This window comes from Sus scrofa, chromosome 15 (assembly GCF_054392235.1).
Source record: "Sus scrofa isolate SSC_HxYL_T2T_F1_AM1 chromosome 15, Sscrofa_HxYL_maternal_Yorkshire_Landrace_v2.0, whole genome shotgun sequence".
Classification (NCBI taxonomy): Eukaryota; Metazoa; Chordata; class Mammalia; order Artiodactyla; family Suidae; genus Sus; species Sus scrofa.
This window is the reverse complement of record NC_139397.1, coordinates 147,526,570-147,550,223: the sequence shown is the minus strand read 5'-3', so window position 1 is coordinate 147,550,223 and position 23,654 is coordinate 147,526,570. Positions and strand designations below refer to the sequence as shown.

General features: G+C 39.4%; 1 protein-coding gene across 28 annotated transcripts in view; it reads right to left on the bottom strand.

The window, feature by feature from the left end:
* GIGYF2 (GRB10 interacting GYF protein 2) overlaps nt 1–23,654 on the bottom strand; it is a 132,693-nt gene that overhangs the window by 95,789 nt on the left and 13,250 nt on the right. For 23 of the 28 annotated variants that reach the window (XM_021075627.2, XM_021075631.2, XM_085000707.1 and 20 more), the window contains 2 exons: nt 10,711–10,794; nt 20–149 (listed from right to left, as the gene is read on the bottom strand). In XM_021075627.2, the coding sequence (XP_020931286.2) occupies nt 20–149; nt 10,711–10,751 (171 nt within the window). In that variant the 5' untranslated portion in view covers nt 10,752–10,794. Of the gene's footprint in view, nt 1–19; nt 150–10,710; nt 10,795–21,920; nt 22,060–23,654 lie in introns of all 28 variants that reach the window. The other 5 variants (XM_085000699.1, XM_085000704.1, XM_085000698.1 and 2 more) reach the window with 1 other exon arrangement.

Genomic DNA, 23,654 nt, shown 5'->3' with positions numbered 1-23,654 from the left:
CTCTTTCCTAATTTCTTACCTTGTTGTCTTTAAGGAAAAGTGCTAACATTTCTTCTCTGCCATAACGGTAGTCTGCTAATTTATACTTGGGCAATGCTGGCGACAGAGGAGGGGATGTAACACTCCCACCACTGGACAGAGCTCGGAGCCTAGAAGAGCAAACAGAACATAAAAATGAAGCGTCAAGTATTCCAGCAGGAAGGATTTTTTATTTTCATACAGTATACAATAAACATTTTCATTTTAGTTCTTTATAAGAAAAGAAAGACATCCCATTATCTCAAGGTATCCAAGATTTTAGCCCTCATACAACCTGCTGTAGTAGCACTGGGAACTGTACCTAGGCACTTATGGTGAAGCATGATAATAGGAGAAAAAGGAATGTGTATATGTGTATGTGTGACTGGGTCACCTTGCTGTACAAGAGAAAACTGACAGAACTCTTCTGTAAACCAAGTGCAATGGAAAAAAAAATCAATTTAAAAAAAAAAAAGGAAGGAAAGAAAACAGAAATAACTAGACAACCATGTGGAAACTCCTTAACAGGTATCGTGGCACGTCCCTGAGAAGCTTACAGGGTGAGGAGGGGACACCTTTTGCCAAACTATAAAGGTAACATATAATTAAAACAAAAGTGAGATAACACCTTACACCCACTAGATGTAGTAAACATTAATAAATCTAACAGTAACAGTGGTTGGTAAGGATGTAAAATAATAGAAGTTTTTTAAGTAGTGTTTGTGGGATTATAAACTGGAACAGCCACTTCAAAGAATGATATCCTAATATTTAACAAAATATTCAACAAAGTATGCTAAACAAAAGAAAAAGCAAAATCAGAAGCTTATAAAAAAGATGATACTGTTATATAATACATACAAACTACAAATAGTTCATGTTATTTAAGGACACATACAAAAATACATCAAAAGTGGAGCTCCCGTTGTGCTGCAGCGGAAACAAATCCGACTAGGAACCATGAAGTTGCAGGTTCGATCCCTGGCCTTGCTCACCGGGTTAAGAATCCGGTGTTGCCATGAGCTGTGGTGTAGGTCGCAGACAAGGCTCCAATCCTGTGTTGCTGTGGCTCTGGCATAGGCCGGCAGCAACAGCTCCAATTAGACCCCTAGTCTGGGAACCTCCATATGCTATGCATGCGGCCCTAAAAAGACCAAAAAACGTGCGGCCCTAAAAAGACCAAAAAACAAAACACAAAACAAAAAACAAAAATACACTAAAAGCCTTAATGTTAAACCTGAATTGACAAATACAAAATTCAGGATAAGGTTCTATCTGCAAGCAAATTAAAGCTGCTGTAATTATATTGGCAGGAGTGTCCCTGTGGTTCAGTGAGTTAAGGATCCAGCATCACTCTAGCAGCCTGCGTCACTACTGCGGTACAGGTTCGATCCCTGGCCCAGGAACTTCTGCATGCCAAAAGTCCAGACAAAAAGGAAAGAAAAAAAATTGTATTAGCAATTTTTTTTTCTCACGTTAGTGATGAGTATGTGGATGCTTGCTACAATTTATTTTATTTGCCCATGATATTTCATAATTCATTTTTTTGGCCACAGAAGTTGGCATGCAGAAGTTCCCAAGTCAGGGAACAAACCCATACCACAGCAGTGACAAAGCTAGATCCTTAACCGCTTGGTCATCAGGGAACTCCTCAAATTCACTTCTAATGAGAATTAATGATCAATGTAGAGAATCTGAAAATGCAGTGAAAAAAGTACAAGGAGAAAAAATGTAAAAGCCACATTTACTGCTAAGAAGAAAAAAGTGAAAATATACTCTGAGCTGATGACAGCAGTTGCCTATGAGGAATGGAACTAGAGAAAAAAGAGTATTTTATAATAAGATGGTTTTTATATTTAAAAAAGAAGTGGAGGAAGAACCTCAGCAAAAAAAAAAAAAAAAAAAAAAAAAAAAAAAAAAAAAAAAAAGCTCTGTGTCAAACGCCAAGTGGGAAAACAACCATTAGGAGTAGCCAATTATCTGAGAGTAGCCCACAGCTCTATAAATTGGGTAATTGACAACAAAGGCAAAAGGAACTAAGCTACTGTAATTCAGTTTAGCCCAAAGGAAAATTCAATGGAAGTATTAAAATGTATCTTCAAAACTGCTAAGCTTTATTCACAAAAACAAAGAGGGGAATGGCCTACAAATTATACACTAAAAAATATGAAGGCCAAGCAAAGGAAATACTTGCACATTATTTGAAAATGGCAGAAAAAATAGTATATACATAATAAGTATATAAAATGTGTTTACATGAAGAAAGCAATACCAAGAAAAAACATGAATATGTATTAAAGTAAGATCTGTAAGGTTTTTTCCCCTCAATATTTCTCTTTCCAATTATACTGTAATGTGTTATGGACACTTTTGAACATATATAAAAGTACCAAGAAGAACATAACTCCCATGTACCCACCACCCAGTCCCCAATCCATCCTGCTCCTTCTACAGCCCCATCTCAACCTCCTTTGATATTATTTTGAAAGAAATCTTCAGCTTTCCAGGTTTTTGAAGGAAGTTATTTTCAGGATTTTCAATGGAAATCTTCTGAAGAAAAGTTATAATTTCATCTATAAATATTTCAGAATATCATCTCTAAAAGTTAAGGATTTTTCTTCTAAGTTTGGATTTCATTGAGTTTATCCCTGTGATAAGAGTTTCACACATTTCTGTTCTCAGCCCTTCATGTAAACTGGCAGCTGCATGTAGAAACCTGATCAGATCTGGCAAGACTCCTTCCATGTGGTGATGTGTCAGTCCATCAGGAAGCACAGACTGCCTGGCTTTGTGAGGTTAGGCGGTCCCTACAGCCAGCGCTTAGATCTAAGTTCACTAAGGTTACAACGTGAGTTCACTCAACATTGCTTCTTTATTTACTAGCTGGAGTAGTTCTACAAAGGGAAACTTCCCTCTTAGACTATTTGGTATTGTTACCTAATAGGATATGGATCAAACAGGAAAGGAAGGAAACGGCCTTCATTCTACCTTTTCATCTATTAGTTTTCAAAATAATGACCTGATTCACTAACATCCTCCAATAACAACAAATTATTTTTATTAAGATATTTCAGTTCACTGCAATTATTCTTAACACTATTTAAACTCTCATTTTTGACAGTGGGAAAGCTTCAGGTTGGCTCCCAAGTCCTTCTGATACAATGTTAGCAGTCTTTAACAGCTTCTTTTTTATCTAGGATGTCAAATGTTCCAGAGTCAGCTACTGTATTTCTTGCCTCAGATTGAGAATCAACCATTTCACACAAGAAGCCTGATTCTCTTTAGTTTGTATTAAAACCACAATCTGGGTGCCACTGGAGTGTTCACTGCTACTAGGTTGGTTTCTTTCCAACTATTCTTGGACTCAGAGGTCATTGAGTTCAACTCCTATAAAACAGGTTAAAACAAGCCAGTAAGAACAACATGCCCACGAAGGCGTGATCCAACCACTTCTGAGGGACCTTCCAGTGTGCTCGTTCACATTGAATTCATGTACATTTTGGCTCTTTCCTGAAAAAGTGGAACGAATATCCGCTGAGAACTGAAGCTAGGAATTTTGCACATACATTTCCTCATTTAAGTTTCATGATACTCCCAATACAACAGATGAGAAAAACAAAGCCAAGGGGTTAAGCAATTTGCCCACAATCATAGCCAGCAAAGAGTCCAAAACAAGGTTTTTACAACTAAAAAGACCAAAATCTCTCTAAAAGTGAGGTCCCAAATTTTTATCTAAAATAGCCAGAGTCAACTCTGTCAAAGATTAATTCTTAAATATCTATACATTTGTATTAGAAATTATTTTTAAACATCTTTCTTATAGTCAATATGTCCCCCGATAGTTTCTACCACTAGAGGGCACATCTCTTCCAAGTGACAATCACTTCAGTATTTGCAAATAGTTACTACCTCTCACCAGAGACCTTCCTTCTCGTGGCCCATCATCCCTAATTTCTTCATCTGCTCCCCACAAGGCTTCTAACCCAGCCACCACCCCGAAGGGCTTTCCACGCGTGGGACGGAACACTTCGTACAGGCACCAGACCTATTAAGAATAACATGACCAGAATGCACACTCAAGAGATTGCTCCGCTACTATGAAGAGAACAGGCCAAGGCAAGCTGAGAATAATTCAAACCAAGAGAAAACAGCAGCCTGAATTAGGATATTGGCTGGGGCTCTACTCAATTAACAAAGCCTATTCCAAGTCCTTCTTCATCTATAGATATTTGGAAAAGCTAAAATATATGCCCTTCCCTAAAAACCCAGCCATCTTTAACTCTGATCTTGCCCCATACAACCTTCTCGTCTAGAACGTCAGTCCTTCCCTGATTGCTCTCCTCAGTCTCTAAATCTTACTGTCATTTCTTTAAAACTCTTCTCATGCAGCATCCCCCTCTAGGTATGCAGCGCTATTCATCTTTTCTCTTCATTTCAAAGGCATCTCCACATCCTCACTCACCAATCACTTCAAATCGCAGTGCAACCTGGCTTCTCCACGACCCTTCCACTGCTCCAGCAAAGTTCAATAAACTCAACACTAGGCCCAGTGTTACCCATGATACCCCAACAAGCCTCACTTGTTAACTGCTGCCCAAAATCCAGACTGCAGCTTATAAAATTGAGAACGTCAATATAGATGTGTGAAGCTGCAGGAATGAAAAAGCACTTCGGTGCAAGCTAACCATTCTCCATTCCAATTCTGAACTCTCCCCCGGAGAGTAAGGTTTTCAAATTCAACCACTCACAACCCTTCAGGTTTAACACACCCAAAACCTTACTCGTCGATTGATTCATCCCAACCTCTTTCATCACCTGTGTTCCCAAAGTCAGATAAGGACACCACCATCGACTCAGCCACTGGATTAAGAGTGTAGGAACCATCCTTGACTCCTTACCTTCTAACCATCTCTCCCACAGGCAACTACCACATCCCACTAGTGCTAAATCCTAGAGCTCTCAAACCATCCCCTAATCCATTACTGCTCAGGCTTTTATTTACACAGCATCCTCAGCGACCTAACTAGTCTCATCTCCATCCTCCTCCACACTACCAGCTATTTATTTCCACTGCAAATCTAAATGCTCCCTGATCAGCAATTCATTGGCACATGATAATCAAATAAAACCCAAAGATTCTTAACAAAGAAGGGCTGCCTGCAAGCTCTTCTCCCACACTGCACAGCAAAGGCCAAAGTCCTGGAATCCCCTCTTTAACCTACAGTTTGTCACCATCTTTCTTTACACACACTCTTTCTGCTGTCTGGAAAATTTTTTTCTCATCATTTTTACTTGGGGTGTGGTGGGCACTGCCTGGAAGTCGAGAGGTTCAGTGGAAAAGAGAAGGAAAAGAAGACACAGAATAAGGAGGACGGGGGAGGGGGGTGTTGGAAAGAGAGGAGTAGGAGGGAAAGGAGAGAAAGATCGAGAGCCTCGGCGCCTTGGCTACACAACACTACCCACCCAGTGTTCATGGAACTAAGTGGCTAGTGGAAGAAAAGCTAATAAACAGTCATACAAATAGGTAGCTGGTGAAGGATTTTGGAGAAAACTTGATCTAATGTACATTGTAGTATTACTCTGGTTGCTGTGGGGAGAGCAAACTGAAGAACAGAATGGAAGCCAGGAAACCTCAGAAGGTCACTGCTGCAACAGTGCATGTCAGAGTCGATGGTGGCTCACACTAGGGTGGAGGCCCTGAGGATGGAGAGGAATGAATGGATTCAAGAGATGTTCTGGATGTAGAACTACACAACATTGTGATGGACGAGATACAGGGATACACAAGTCAAAGAAAATATCCACGATAACTCCAAGACTTCTGGTTTAAGCAAATAGGCCCGCTGCAGTATTAAGATAGAAGAAGAAATTTAAAAGGGCAAAACTCATGAGCTCAGTCTGGAAAACCATGAAGGATGAGATGCCTATAGGCATCGAATAAGCAGCTGAATATCCCGTGCTGGGATATTCACTATACTCCCTTTACAGCACTGACATTATAGTGAAGTTATTTAGGGCCGGCTTCCCCACTACATAAATAATTCAAAAGTAGGCACCATCCATGTGCTTCATCCTTGTTGCCTCAGCATCTAACCCAAGACATAAAACATAGGAGTCACTCCACAAAATGTTTTCTAAACAACTCTCAATATTCTAAAATACATCTAATTTACTGTCCCTTTGGATCACATAGTTATCTTTCACTTTTTGAAAACTGGGACTATTAATGCATCCCATCCTCCAGAATGTCCCTCGTTTTGTCCATAATTCCACAAGAGATTATGAACGGTGACCTAGCAATCTCAGGTTTGAATTCTCTTGCCTCCACCGCCGCACCATAAGACTTGAATCATTCCACTCTTACTCAGTGCCCACACTAAGCTAAACAACCGGCTTGCCAAAACTGAGAAATACTGTGCCCTTCTTAACGGAATTAGTTCTTTTCTGAGTAAGGTAAACACATGAAGAGACAGAGCACGAGGTCATAACTGCTTTAACACAGGTCTAAACAAGTGCTTTGGGGAAAACACAAGCGCCTCACTCACTTTTGCAAGGAAAGACCTGAGAAGGCTTCCTTTAGGCCATGGAAATGAGACAGAAGAAACCCTAAAGGAGGTTCCTGGGCTCCTTCCCCATAAAGCCAAGTAGCTGTCTGCCAGTATTCACTGCCTATAAGTTCCTTTACTATCTAAACTTATCTGAATAGATTCTGGATCCTCAAAATAAAAAAAGGTTTAAGCCCCCAAATAAAACAAGTATTTTTAAAAAAAGTATAATGAATTTGTATTGCTTTTTAAAAATGTCTTGAAGTACCTACACAAACATTTGCAAAGGAAAAAAGAACAGGTGGATACAAACTAAAATGTTCACAATGGTTCTTAGGGTGGCAGGATTAAGAACGACTTAAACCTTCTTTTTCCTTTCATACTAACGCCTCCTCCAAGGTTTTCTGGAATGAGCGTGAATTATTTTGTTACTGGGACTAAGAACAAAAAAAAATTCTTAAAAACCTAAATCTACCAGATTTGGAATTAAAAAAAAAATATTTCTTCAAGGTAGTACTTAGTGTTTCGTCAAGAGTGAAATAAGCAGGCAGGGGATGGGAATTAAATTCATACAGTCCTTCTTGTGCTCAATGTGTCCATATATCATCCAAAGCCTTAAAACTTACACTTTTGATTTAATACTGCCACTTCCAAGATATTATTTCAAAGGAAATAATCAGCAATGCAAAGAGAACTACATTTGACAACAGCAAAACATCAAACGACTTTACTTTCCAACAATCCACTCATTCATTTAACAAGTATTTATTGAGTACCTACTATATGCTAGGCACTGGCAATACAGCAGTGAACAAACTATACAAAAAGCAAGACCAAAGTTCTTGCCCTCAAAGGAGCGCACAGTCTAGTAGGGTCTGGAGGATGGGATATAAATAATAAAGAAAATAAGTAAAATATTTGGCATATTATTTTTATATAGAACACGAAGAGAAAATTTTAAAAGGAAAGGAGGTGGGGAGTGAGGGGAAGGGTGTTATATGAATGGTCAGAAAATATATAAGGTGGTAACATTTGAGTAAAGACTTAAAGCGACTCTTTGTTTTATACCTAAAAAGGATTTCCTCCTCCATTAAACTTATCACATTCTTTTTTAAACTTGCTTGGTAATTGTGTAATATATTACTTTAAATATAAAGATAAGCTAAGACACATAATGACTCAAGAGACCTACCTTAAAAATTCCATGCTTATAGGAGTACCCGCTGTGACACAGTGGAAACGAACCTGACTAATATCCGTGAGGGTGCAGGTTCGATCCCTGGCCTCACTCAGTGGGTTAAGGATCCAGCATTGCTATGAGCTGTGGTGTAGACTGCAGATGCAGTTCAGACCTTGCGATGACATGGCTGTGGTGTAAGCCAGCAGCTACAGCTCTGATTCGACCCCTAGCCTGAGAACTTCCATATGCTTCCAGTCCAGCCCTAAAAAGCAAAAAATAAAAATAAAAAATTCCACGCTCATGATCATTCATGGTCTGTTCCTACACAATTTTCAGCACTCTCTCATCTTCACTACTATCACATAAATCTCATGTTATCCATCTCTCACTGAACATTATGCTTCTTATCATTATGAAAATGATTATCTTAGTAAAAGGAATATAGTATCACTAAATGTTTCTGTATGGTTCAGTTACACAATGATTCAGTGTAATCACTCTGTTCTTAGATTCTTAAATTATTCCGAAGTTTCACAATGACTGCAATGTTACATGCAGAAAAAAGCTGTCTCCAAACTAAAACAGGTACAGAATTAGTAATATCAGCATTTCCAAAATAAACTCGGAGCATGTAAGTTGCATCAGTTCTTAAAACTTCAAATAGTGATTTTTCCTCAGAAGCTGTCTCTATTCATAATGCACCTTCCTAGATCAGGGTCACCTGAGTTACTTAAGGGTTCTTCTCTTTGCCAGAAGAAATTTTGATACATGATGTAAAAAAGGCAGTGTCCCTACTGAGACCTCCGCTCCTCAGTTTGCCAGCATTTCAGGTGACTAAGGGAAGACTCCTAAATTCTAATGCCTGCAGAGTAACAGAGATATAATTAGGGAAAGCTACTGCTTAAGCATGGGACTGGTATCTTTACTCTGCTAAACTCACCTCAATTCAACTCGTGTATAAATTACTGTAAATACGGTAAGTATATTGTAAATATCTCCCCATCAAACAAAATTTCAGAGTACTAAAAAAGGACATGTAAGAGGCTACTGATAGACTGGGTCAAAAACAAACATAAATGACTTTGGGAGCCCATGGTTAGGGCAGGAGCCAGCAAACTTTTTTCTGTAAATGGCCAGAGAGTAAATATTTAAGCTTTGTGAGCCAGACGGCATCTTTGTAACTTCTCAACCTTGCCACTACAGTGTGAAAGCAGCCAGGTGAGATGGAAACAAATGAGTGGCAGTGTTCCAACAAAACTTTACTCACAGTCCCCTGGCCAGCTGTCAACCCAGTGAGCATCAAGTTAAATGTGTACTGACTCTAGAACATCACCAATTGTGGGTTTTTCCCTTGTGTTTCAGCTACATTCCTGGCACTGTCCCTCTTTGTTATCTCTTAATAGAGGGATACTGGAAGGAAAAAAAAACTTCCTTAAATTAGCTGACAATTTTAATCATGTTTTTCCAAAGAAAGAGACATGAGAGTATGTAAATACAAAAGCACAGCAGTTACAAATTCTAGATGAAGACAAAAGAGCTGCATACAAAATGGTTTACAATGAGCTATATGAATTTAAATCCACCTGATAAGATGTGAGTAAAGTCCTTCAAAAATATTTTTCAAAAATATTTTTATAATAATGAAAAACTGAGAACAGCCTATATATGCTACATCTAAAAAACTAGTTAAATAAATGATGGTACATCCATACAATGAAACCACTTAAGATAATAGAAAACATTTATTGATTAAAAGATATTTTTGATATTTTTTTAATGCAGGTTACAAAACTGAATGTACAGTATGATCCCATTTTTGTGAAAATAAATGTACACATACACAAATTAGCATACATAAAACTACCTAGAAAGATATACCAACCTATTTATAGAGGTTACCATGGATGGTAAAATTATGGTGATTTTATCTTCTGGATTACTTATAACTTCTAATTTTTCTAGAAGTATATATTGATTTGATAATAAAAAAATTAAATATAAAATGAGAACTAAAACAGGTACAGAATTAGTAATATCAGCATTTCCAAAATAAACTCGAAGCATGTAAGTTGCATCAGTTCTTAAAACTTCAAATAGTGTTTTTTCCTCAGTCTCCAAATGCTAGCTATAAGGGCCAAGAAAACTGAGTAATTACATATAAAAAGAAATTCACATATAATAAGTTAATACGAGTGCTCAGGATAGGTAGTTACTACAGGAAGTCTACGTCATTTATCAAACCACCACCACCTGAACAACCAAGAATGTTTAAGACACTATTCCAATTTATCTATCATATATACTGCCTCTGGTTCAAGGTTTGAATGGAAAAACCAACTATCATTATTCACGCCACTGATGAGAGGATCTTCAATCACCAACTTTGGGGGGAAAGGAAGAAGAGGGGGAAAAAGTCACACTACAGTGTGATGGATCTCAAAATTCCATGAGAATTCCATATTCGGGGTCCAAACATATCTGTAAGAGACTCAAAGGTCGATTAATTGTTATTGCGGCAAACGGTAATCCAATCCTAATAGGCTGTGAACAGCCAGTGTAACTATGGATCACCTGCCTAGCCCACCAATAAGACAAAAACTCAGTAATTCAATAAAGTCATTTTTTTCAAATGACTCTATGAATAGCACTCACAAAACAACACTGTGGAACAAAAGATATACACATAAAATGTTACAATTATAAAAAATTATATATTCACCTAGACAAGGGCTCAAACAAGGAAATAATCTGCTAGGGTGGTGGGACTAACCAAAACAGGAAGATTTTTAAAAATTTGTTAGTACATAATTTACTCCTAGGCTGGCTATATATATTTTTTTCAACTGGGCACATAAAGCAAAATCTCAAAAACATGCATATTTTATAAACCCCCCCAACACATGTATAAGTACCTTACTACTGTGCTAGTGAACCAATGTCAAACAAGATGAGATTCTGAAAACTCACCATTCAGGCCCAAAGTTCAGGGTCTGCGTTTCCGCTGCCATTCTTTTCCGTATGTTTATATCAGATTTTTAAATGTGGAGAAACCTGTTAAAGAGAAAAATTTTTCCATACAGTTGGTCAAGATTAAATGGAGAATTCCAGCCCAGAAAGTACAACTAGAGAGTGCGTTTTGCTTATGCTCCTCTCAACCAGTCACTAGAATAAGATCTTTTAATCCCTATTTTATAACAACATAGCAGGCAAAGTAAAATGCGAGTAAAATGAGTTACATTCCAAATCATCTTGTCATGATTATGTAGAGAAAGAAGGCATGGTATTCTATGATGCTGGGGAGACAGGTGGTAACAGACCATGCAGGGCACTGGGGACCAAATTAAGGTTTCCTTTTTTAGTCTTCAAGCAAGAGAGGAAATGACGGGTAGCAGATTTACATTTTAATATACATTACTTCCTTGCATCACATGAGGTGTAACAAAGATTCATTCTTTTTCGGCTGGGGGGGGGGGCACCCGTGGCAGATGGAGGTTCCCAGGCCAGGAGTCCAATCAGAGCTGTAGCCACCAGTCTACACCACAGCCACAGCAATGCGGGATCCAAGCCACATCTGCGACCTACACCACAGCTCACGGCAACGCCAGATCCCTAACCCATGGAGCGAGGCCAGGGATCGAACCCACAACCACACGGTTCCTAGTTGGATTAGTTAACCACTGAGCTACGACGGGAACTCCAAAGAGTCATTCTTAAAATAAGGACCCCCCTGCTTCCCTATCTCACGGCTTCTGCCACAACTCTCCCCACCTTCTGCTTAGCACTTTTATACTCTAGTGATTCTTTAAATATGAACTTGGACCATCAAGTTAAAATAATAAGCTAAACAATTTCATGAGTGATATTTCAAAAGCAATTTTAAGACAGCAAATCTTGAAGTGAAATAAGTCAGACAGGAAAGACAAATATTGTACATTACTTATCTATGGAATTGTTAAAAAGCAACCTCATAAAAACAGAAAGTAGAGCGGTGGCTACCAGGGACTGGAGGGTGGGGGAAACAGGGAGATCAAAAGTACAAACTCCAGTTATAAGGTGAACGAGCACTGGAGATCTAATGAACAGCATGGTGGTTATAGCTGGTAATACTATATTATATACTTGGAAGTTGCTGAGAGAGTTCCTGTAGTGGCACAGGAGAAACGAATCCGACCAGGATCCATGGGGATGGAGGTTCAATCCCTGGCCTCGCTCGGTGGGTTGGGGATCTGGGGCTGCCATGAGCTGTAGTGTAGATGGCAGATGAGGCCTGGATACCATGTTGCTGGGGCTGTGGCAAAGGCTAGCAGCTATAGCCTGGGAACTTCCATATGCCGTGGGTGCACCCTAAAAAGAAAAAAGACAGTTGCTGAGAGAACCTTAAATGTTCTCACAAAAAGGGAAATGGTAATTACGTGCTGGGATGGAGCTGCCAGCTAATTTTATGGCGGTAATCATTCTGCAATATATAAATGTATCAAATCGACACATCTTATACCTTAAACCAACACAACGTTATATGTCAACTACACATCCCAATAAAGCTGGGGGGGGGGGGAACATACCAGAGTTTAGAAAACAGAAAATACTGTAAATATTATAAACACACTGTAAATTATCTCCAAGATATCTATCACCTTGATGGCTGCCATTTAAAAGATATAAAAACAATAAACTTAGAGTTCTGGTGCAGCAGGTTAAGGATGTGGTGCTGTCAATACAGCAGCTTGGGTCCCTGTGGTGCAGGTTCGATCCCTGGCCTGGGGAATTTTAAATGCCAAGGGCACGGCCAAAAAAAAAAACACCACAAAAAAAAAGCAATAAACTAGAAATTGATCTAAAATACAGAAAGTGAAAATATGCCCACATCCATTGCTATTTATCTGCCCTCTTCATCCTCTTCAGGTGGGTTTAACCGTGTGGGTTCCAGGGAGAGTCCCATGTTCTTACCTAACCCTGATGGCCTTTTCCCTGGCCAAACAAGCATGCCCACCAGACTCAAGCTGAGATCAACTTAGTGCCCTCCTCACCTCATGAGCAAGTGATGATTCAAAAACAAAAACAAAAACAAAAACCCAAGACACAGTTTTTCACAGCTTAAATACTCTGAAGTTGGAATGCATCTTTTTTATTTTGTCTTTTTAGGGCTGCACCCATGACATATGGAAGTTCCCAGGCTAGGGGTCAAATCGGAGCTACAGCTGCCAGCCTACACCACAGCCGCAGCAACACCAGATCCAACCCTCATCTGCAACCTACACCACAGCCCACAGCAGTGCCAGATCCTTAACCCACTGAGCAAGGCCAGGAATTGAACTTGCGCCCTCATGGATGCTAGCCAGATTTGTCTGCGCTGAACCATGACGACGGGAACTCCTGGAATGCATCCTAATTGGTGCACTGCTACAAGGGCTACTGGCCCAATGGAAGTCGTGTCACAGCTGTCATTGTCTACATAAGGGTAAAAATTGGTCAGAGCTGCTCATTTTGTTATCCTTTAACTGTGTTGCTCCTGGTACCTGAGTTTAAGTGCTGCTTAAAACACCTTCAAAAAGATTATGCTATGATTCTAAATTGAAACATATTGGGCAAAAGAAAAGAAAGCAAATACAGCAACAGGTATTAGTGAAGTAACTTTTCACCACTGGAGGAGATGACTGCAAGTGCTTTACAGAACCTAAGACGGGGGGGGGGGGGGGGGGGGGGGGGATAAACACCTGCATGTAGATAAGCTTGTCGTGGTAACCCATGTCCACACGCAGCCTCACTGATGTATTTAAATGCGAGAAAAACTCAAACAGCTTAGACTGCTTTTAAGAACATTACTAGCACCAAATCACTGAATTTTAAATTGATGAGAGAACAATGGAGCACGCTCTTATGAAATGTTTCATCACCAATAATACCCTTAAAGACAGGACACTGCACTGGTGGGGCGAGAGAGGAGGAGAGAGATTCCTAGACTTCTAAGTTTTTCACAATTTAGAAGAGTCAGATTGAATGTGTAGAAATCTGAGGACTATCTGAACCAATTTATTTCATTCCTATTTTCCTTTTAATATACGTACAAAATGTATACTACATACAAAAATTAGACCTATTTGCTAAGTAAGTTAAAAGAACTCTTTTCAAAAAAGTAGAATAAAAAGCCTAAGCAATTAAAAAACTGTGCCAGAGTTTACAGTATGATTTTTTCCTTAGTAGTACATAAAATGAAGAATCTCACAATTAATCCATATTCGATTCAGCTAAGTTATGGTAAATCACAACTGATGTACCATGATGGCAGCGATGATCAGACCTCAGGTAAGGTGTCCACTGAAAATTACGACAAGCATTCTGCTTACAAATCAGCTGGGTAACCAGATAAGCATAAATCAATTCAGTGTGCCTTAAAAAATATGTGGACCTACCTGGCTAACAAACAGACCTGAAGAGACCACAACTCAAGATGTTATTGTAATACAAAATATCCTGAAGGAGTGTTTTTGCCTCTTTAAACCCCACCCAGCCAAATGTTTTATATTCAAACCTCTATGGGACTATGACCTTTGAAAAACAGCTCTGAATTAATAAAGTCAGTCAACATTTGAACCAGACTGAATTTATAAACCAAGTGAATCTTAATTAAGAATGGAATTATTTGATATCTGCGAAAATACTCTAATCATTCCTAGAGATTTAATTTTTTTCCTCTTTAAATTACTACCAGAGGCTACACAAGTTGTGGAAATACAAAACTCCACTAATGCCACTGCCACAAAGGATGCAAATGGAGCCCCTGGAACTGTGTGGCAATAAGCTGCCCAACTGCAGGCTTGGGTTACAGGAAAGGCCCTGGACGCAGGCAGCACCAAAGGAACAAAGGAAAACCTCTTCCGATCCTCTATAAACCTTAGGTAGAGCCAAACACCACACAGCAGAAACATTAAAAGCTAAGAAGTTTGTTTAATGTCTCGAGCTGGGGACCCACCTACCATTTACAACATGGTCTCCATAAGATTACATCCTACCGTAGAGTTTTCTGGAGAACTCTTAAGAACCCAAATAACAGGAAGCACCCTTATGGTAAAATGGGTTAAGGATGAGGCACTGCCACAGTATGGTGCAGGCCACAACCTCCACACGGGTTCAGTCCCTGGCCAGGGAACCTCCACATGCCAGGGAACCCAAATAATAATCCAAGCAATTTAATTATCAACTAAAGAGACCTACATTACCCAGAATGGTGTTCTGCTTATTCTCCCCTATGAATTAAAGCAGGAAATCTGAAAGTTATGACTGTTGAAGATACCTAAACTCTTAAAAGGAGTTCCCATCATGGCAGAGTGGTTAACAATGCAACTAGGATTCGTGAGAAGGCAGGTTTGATCCCTGGCCTTGCTCAGTGCGTTAAGAATCTGGTGCTGCCGTGAGCTGTGGTGTAGGTCACAGACACGGTTCAGATCCTGCATTGCTGTGGTGTAGGCTGGCAGCTGTAGCTCCAATTCCACCCCTAGCCTGGAAACTTCCATATGTCTCATTTCGGCCCTGAAAAGACAAAAGACCAAAAAAAAAAAGTATTATAATTTCTAATTCTGAATTCCACACTCTATAAACTTCTTCTTCAAAATCAATTTAAATGTGCCCAATTCGATTTATTTATATGTACTAGAAGAACTGTCTTACATGATGTCTCTGAATTATAAATTATTTGGAATGGAAACTGGGACTTATTTCTCAATTGCCCTAAGGATGCAGTCAGTGAGGTATTAAAATGAGCAGAGGCTTTGCCACCAAGCTAAATACTGTCAACTCAAACCCCCAGGAGACTTGTGATCACTGGAAAAGAGCTCTGGCTCCCTCTGTGGTGCAAAGGGATCAGCAGTCTTGGGAATGCTGCTTTGATCCCTGACCTGGCACAGTGAGTGGGTTAAACATCCAGCACTGCCGCAGCTGCAGCTTAGTTCACAGCTACCTCAGATAGACCCCTGCCCCAGGAGCACCATATGCCGCAAGGCAGCCAATAAATAAATAAATACCTCTGAATTTTTATATCAACTCAGAATTTGAACCAGACTCTGGAGTCTGCTCCCACTATGCTCTTCTGCCTCTTTAGATGGCCTTTTCTTGAAACTATTTCCTTTTTCTCCAGCATTATACTGATACATTTTTCCTATCTTCACCTCCTTACTTTTTCTGATTTTGTTTTTTTTTTTTTTTTTTTTGCTTTTTAGGGCCGCACCTGAGGCATATGGAAGTCCCCAAGCTAGGGGTTGAATCAGAACTGCAGCTGCCAGCCTCTGCCACCAGCCACACCAGATTTAAGCTGCAACTTCGACTTATGCCACGGCTCACAGTAACTCACACAAACACCGAATCCTTAACCACTGAGCAAGGTCAAGGATCGAACCCACATCCTCATGGATACAAGTCAGGTTTGCAACCCGCTGAGCCACATTGGGAACTCCCCACTTCCTTATATTTGGTCACCATTTCCCAAAAGTTTCTCTTCTGATTTCTCTCAGTGTGCCCATGGTTTATTTAACTATAAATTCTGTGTAGATACTGTCTTGAATTTTTTAAATTTACAATAGCATTCTCTACTAACACTTTGGGTAGAGCTCCACCTACTAAATCATGGGGGATTTAATATGGGGCATGCAAGGAATGGGGGTGTTATAGCAACAGCAATGAAAAATTTCCCCACAAATTTCTAAACTGTCCCCCCACCCCTGCTATGAACTACAGATTTGGGGTTTTTTCTCCTATGCTTTATGTGACACGTCCAGCAGCCTGCTGCTCCCTCTGACTATCTACCCCCTCAACAACTCATCAAGGCACCACTGTTCCCAGAGTTCACTGGTCAGCCAGGCTCAAAAGCCCAGAGTCATCTCAAACTCCTACTCTTATCTATCCCTCTTATCCAATCATTTCATCTGAAATCGGTCAATTCCTCCTTCCAGATTCCTTCTGCATTCTCCTTTCATCACAGCCACACCTCTGTTAACCTATGTAAGGATCATTACAATAAAATTTCTAAACTGCTTCCCTCACTCAGCCTCTATTCTAATGTGTTGCTATGGCCATGCCTACCCTTCTTTATAATGATCACTAAACCTACTGTGTAAGGTCAAAACTCCTCTTATTTCAGGTTCCTATAAATGGGATAATCCATACCTTCTTCTCAACTCAATCTCCCACTGTTTGACCACCAAACTCAAAGCCAAATGATAACTTTCTACTCTCCACTACATTCTTCTTTTTTTTTTTTTTTTTTTTTTGCTTTTTAGGGCTGCACCCACGGCATATGGAAGTTCCCAGGCGAGAGGTCGAATTGGAGCTACAGCTGCCAGCCACAGCCACAGCAATGTGGGATCCAAGCCAAATCTGCGAGCTATGCCTCAGCTCACAGCAACACCAGATCCCCGACCCACTGAGCAAGGCCAGGGATCGAACCCACATCCTCACGGATCCTAGTCAGATTTGTTTCTAATGCGCCACAGCGGGAACTCCCTCCACTACATTCTTCTTCTGTGGTTCTTGCTCATGCCATTCTCTTACCCCAGAAAGCCTGCCCCTCCCTCCCTTACAGTGGCCTGCATGAAAACCAAGGATCCATTCAAATACCTACTCCATAAAATATTTTCCAAAGTAGAAGCACTGCTCCCTCTAGAAAGGAAAATTCAAACGAAAAATGCAGAAATGGAATGGAATCTATAGGATGCAATACTAGGGGTTGGGTGCTTTCTGAATCTGTATAGAAAAGCTTGAAAGCAAAGAGAAAACAGAAAAAAAAAAAACAAATTTGGGAAGAACCTACTGGTTTTGGGCAAAATGAAGGTGAGGTGTCTAAGGAGCCATCTAAAAGACTGTAATACAGACCTTGAACTCCAGTGTAGAGCTAAGATGACAGACATAAATTTGGAAGTAAATCTACAGAAGTATAACCAGAAATTGAATGAAACTACCTCAAAGCAAAAATCAAGAGACAAACTCAAGGAACAAGAACAAAGCCTCAGCAAACAGTGCACAGTAGTATACAAGAAGGAAGAAAAAGACTATGCGGTTAGTATCTCTAGCCCTGAGCTTCACCTGAAGTCAAAGGCATTGACTAGCTTTCTCCACATTCAGCTTATCTAACAGACAGCAAGGAAAAAGAGCTAAGTTCTTTGCGGAGATCATCCATTTGCTCAACAACGCTAAAAACTAGAGAAGTCTGGCAAGGCAGCAGCCATGTCAAAGAAGTCTTTTTATTTTACACCTCAAGAGCAATGGAAGGCTATGAAAACATTTGGGCAAGAAAGTATCCAGGGTGAAATCTCAACTTTAGAAAGACCATTCAGGATGCCAGGAGAAGAATGAATCGGCAAGAGCTAAAAGACAAAATAGGGGATGCTAGAAATCCAGTAGGATCCAAGCCTCGTCTTTGACCTATGCCACAGCTCACGGCAACACCAAATCCTTAACCCACTGAGCAAGGCCAGGGATCAAACCTGCAGCTTCATGGATGCTAGTCAGATACATTACCTGCTGAGCCACGAAGGGAACTCCATGAATGCTATTTAATCTGGCCTTTTTGTCAACTTCTTAAAAACTCTAAGCTAAATAGTTCTGACAAGCAATTATTTTATCTCTGGTGACTAGGACGTAATTTTTTTCTTTTTTCTATTTTTTTTCTAGTTTTCCTGACTTCCTCAGCTCCTCTTTGGGACCTCATCTATCACTGTGTGCATGTGAGTACATATACAAGAGAGAGAATACATCAACCCAGCTCTTTCTTATTGTTGGGTCCACAACAAACAAAAGGGAGACCTTGGCCTCTCAGCTCTTAAGTTTGCCATTTGCTTACAACCTGGCAGTATGAAGGAGCCAGATGACTTCTGGGTACACGCAATCACTATCAACTTGAGAAAGTGGCAGATCTGCATAGTAAGTTCTGTCAATGGCCAATGTTCTCCTCTGAAAGTGTTCCCCCATTCTGCTTCCCAGAAGAAGTCTGGATATACTGAGCAGCTACCACTATTCTACTAACTATTCAAAACAAATACTCCTTTGAAAATTCCCTGAATCTTTCTTACAAAAATTATCTTCTACTGGGAGATCCTGTTATGGCACATGAATGAATCTGCTTAGTACCCATGAGGATGTGGGTTCGATCCCTGGCCTCACTCAGTGGTGTAAGTCGCAGACATGGCTCAAATCCTGTGTTGCGGTGGCTGTGGTGTAGGCCGGTAGCTGTAGCTCTGATTCGACCCCTGGCCTGCGAACTTCCATATGCCTCAGGTGCTGCCCTAAAAAAAGAGAAAGAAAAAAAAAAAAAATCTGCTACCGCAAATCTCCACCACCTGGGTATGTAAAAATTACCCAGAAAGAAACTGGCAAATCTGGGATGAAGTCTAGCCGGTACTATGTATAGACTGCCAAAAGACCCACAAAGAATGAGCACCAAGCAACCTGAATCTGCCCCCATCTTCCCAACCGGCACTTTTCCAAAAGCAGAAAAAGAGCTACGCCCCTAGCAGTCTTCACATGTACCAAGAGTTCCAGGCCCACTCCAGCATCCAGCTATTTTTACCTTAGCCAGATCTGGATTAAGATAACACAAGATTATGAGCCACATGGGAAGCACTGGGGGTTTGGGATGGAAATGCTATAAAATTGGGTTGTGATGATTGCTGTGCAACTATAAGCATAATACAATTCACTGAGTAATTAAAAAAAAGACAACACAAGATTAATTAACTCCATTCCTACAAATTAGTTTAACCACTTCAAAAAAGGTTTGTCGATACCTATTAAATATAAATACACAACTATCTGGCAATCCCATAATTCACTGCAGGACATATACTCAGAAATATAAGATATTCATAGCAGCTTTATTCATAACTACCAAAACCTGACATGTGGCTATTATGTTCACCAATGCAAACGCCCATCAACAGGTGAATGAATCAACAAATGTAGGGAAACGTTAAAGTTAGTGAACATATGAAGGTGTGGAAAGGCTGGCATACCAGAAAAGCTTCCAAAGTCTGCACCCCCTCCCACATACCTTGCCCTATGCATCTCTTCCATCTGGCTGTTACGGAGTTAGGTAGCATTAAGAATGAGACAAACTGACACCATGTGCCTCCTGACATCATACACTGAAAAGGACACGGTATCACATGTTATATTCCTAACAATAATGCATAAACTGAAATTAATCTTGAAAAAAACATCAGACAGGAATTTCCATCGTGGCTCAGAGGAAACAAATCTGACCGGTATCCATGAGGATGCAGGTTTGACCCCTGGCCCCGATCAGTGGGTTAAAGATCCAGTGTTGACATGAGTTGTAAGCTATGGGATGTTGAAGATGTGGCTCAGATCCCACATTGCTGTGGCTGTAGTGTAGGCCAGTGGCTACAGCTCCAATTCAACCCCTAGGCTGGGAACATCCATATGCCATGAGTGCGGCCCTAAAAAGACAAAAAAAAAAAAAAAAAAAATCAGACAAGCCCACATTGATAGACATAAAATCAATCAACTATACTCTCCAAAAATATTAATGTCATAAAAGACAAAGAAAGGCTGAAGAACCACCCAAGATTAAGGGAGACTAAAGGGATATAAAAACTAAATGCAAGTATGATTCTTATGACATCCTGAACCAGCAAAAAATATTCTATGAGAGGCATTAAAGAGAATTAGAATAATTTGGAGTTACAGATTAGACAATGGTACTGTATCAATGTTAAAAATGAATAAATATACAAATCATAAAAATGATTGTGGGCATTCCTGTCATGGCACAGCAGAAACGAATCTGACTGGGAACCATAAAGGCGCAGGTTCGATCCCTGGCCTTGATCAGTGGGTTAAGGATCCAGTGTTACTGTGAGCTGTGGTGTACGTTGCAGACTCCGCTCGGATCTGATGTTGCTGTGGCCAGCGGCTTTAGCTCTGATTGGACCCCCTGGCCTGGAAACCTCCATAAGCCGCCGGGGCAACCCTAAAAAAAGAAGGGAAAAAAAAAAAAAAGACCCTGAAGTTTTTATTTTGATTGTGTAGAAGAATGTTCTCATTCTTAGATAATAATACTGACATGTTTAGGGGAAAAGGAGCATGAGGTCTGAAACAGACTCTCAAATGGAACAGAAAAAAATTATATAAATTTAAAATTATACCAAAAATTACTTACATACATATGCACATACATGGAGAAAAGAAAAATGAAATGAAGGATAAAGCAAATACAAGAAAATCTTAAAAACTGGTGACCAAACTGGGTCATGGCCATGTGCCAAGTCTAAGTAATTTTTTGCAACTTTTCTATAAGTTTGAAATTATTTCAAAATAAAAAAACTTTTAATTGTAGTGTAAGTTTATACAACAAAATACTCATCCACAAAGAAGAACCAGTGCTACCTGCAATGACACCACATGAATCTCACACACTGTGTCCAGCCAAAGAAGTCCAGCCACCAAAGAATACATACTGCATGGTTTCTCCTATGATGTTCAATAGGTAAAATAATTGATTTTGACAGATGTCAGAACACTGCTCACCATGGAAGTAGGCTCCACTTACTGGGAGGGAGAAGAGAGAACCTTCTGGGGTGCTGGAAATATACACTATCTTGATGTAGGTGGTGATTGCAGAACTACACATACATAAAAAATTTCCCAACTATATACTTCAGATCTGTGCACATATTTATTGTATTTTAAACCTCAATTTTAAAAAAATGAAGATAAAAAACATAAATATGTAAAAAATAAAAAATAAATTAAAAAGTAAAGCAAAAGGCTTAAACTGTAAATGGTTTAACTAGGAGAAAAAAATCAATACAATTAAAAATATTTTAATGGACATGAAGCAAATTCACTTCCTACTTAAATTTCTGCCGTTAAAAAATCTTATACCACTCTCTTGATAAAATAATCTATAAATCATTAAGACCACAACAAGTTCACATTCAAATGAAGCAACACTCAGTCACTAGGCTAAAATATGTAGGTTTTAGAATGCATTTTTTTTCAAACTTCAGAAAAAAGCTAACTAAAATAATGAAAAAAAAAGTTCAAACATGAGAGGGGAACGACACATACCACATCACTTCTAACAGTAAAAGACTGAAAGCAATCTTGAGCAGCACACTCACTCAACAGAATACAGGTACGTTTGCACACAAGAGTGTAATTATACATACAGTTGTCCCTTGGTACCAGAAGGAGACTGGTTCCAAGACCCTCTGTGGACACCAAAATCCAGGGATGCTCCTTTACAAAATCCTTTACAGTCAGCCCTCCACATCCAAGAATAAGGAACCCGTGGACACAGAGGGCCAACTATACGTCATAAAAAGACAAAGTGAACATAGAAATAAATATTCATGAGCTGGAATTAAAGATTTTTTTCTATCTTCATAATCTGCAGTAATATTCTTCAATTACTTAATTCCCATAAAAGTGTTTGCCTCATCTGTCTGAAATACTTTTACAACCCCAATTACAAACATCATAGAAAGCTAATAGTCTCTTGAACCTGAATTCCCATAAAAGTGTTTGCCTCATCTGTCTGAAATACTTTTACAACCCCAATTACAAACATCATAGAAAGCTAATAGTCTTTTGAACCTGAACTTGGTTTAAACAACAATTTTAAAGTACAAAAACTAAACAAAATTCTCCCATCTATTACAGCAGAAAACACTTTTCCTTCTGACCCATCTGTAATGTCTGTACCAGATTTCCTCATTTTAAACATGCAACTCTTTTTAAAATAATTTTTAAAATACAATCTGTTAGTACATCTACATGACAAAGCTTCATGAAGCAAAATCAGGCTTCCATTATTCACTTTATTACTAAACATTTATCCCAAAGAACTAACAAAGAACTTTTTTCCCCCTCAGGAAATCACCAAAACTCTTAGAACTGTCTAAAAGTATTTGAAACACTGTCTAAAAAGCGTGTGAAACACACGTTACTGAAATAAACACTGAAATCCAGCACAATCTGGATCACTACTCATTGCCATGATATTAAAGTCAGCTTTATTCCTAACGGCCCCAAGCCAAGACAAATGGATAAACAAATATAACTACCATACCATGGAATGTTCTCTTCAATAAAAACTACTTACTGACACACGCAGCAACATAGATATATCAGATACCATGCTGAGCAAAAGAAGCCAGACCCAAGAAGAATAGGTACTAAATAATTCCACTTATATAAAACTGTAGAAGAGGCAGAAGTATCTATAGTCACAGAAAACACCCTAGTGGTGGGAGAAACGACCACGAAGAAGCAGAAGAAAACTTCTGGGGGTGATGAAAATGTTATATATCTTGATTGTGGTGATGGTTACACCGGTATACACATTTGTCAAAACTGATCAGGACGTACACCTAATATGAGCATACTTAAAATGAAAGCATTTTATTGCATGTAAATTAAAACTCAAAAAGTTAAGTTTTTAAAAAGACTGAGCCTGGGAGTTCCTGATGTAGCTCAGTGGTAATGAACCCGACTAGTACCCATGAGAATGCAGGTTTGATCCCTGGCCTCGTTCAGTGGGTTGAGCATCTGTCATTGCCATGAGCTCTGGTATAGGTTGCTGACTCGGCTCAGATCCCAAGTTGCTTTGGCTATGGCATAGGCTGGCAGCTGCATTTCCAATTCGACCCATAGCCTGTAAACTTCCATATTCTGCGGGTGCTGCCCTAAAAAGGAAAACAAAAAACAAAAAAACCTAAGCTTAGTAAAAGCAGACGGCCTTCCTCAAAAAGCAAGGCATTCCAAGACTAACATTTTCTATTCTTTTATGTTGAGCAGCCTTTCTTTAAATCTATTAAAATAGATGTTAAATAAAGTTCTGGATAAAATTTAAAACCTAAGAACACTATCTAGAAAACTGTGCTATAGTCTATAGCACCCAT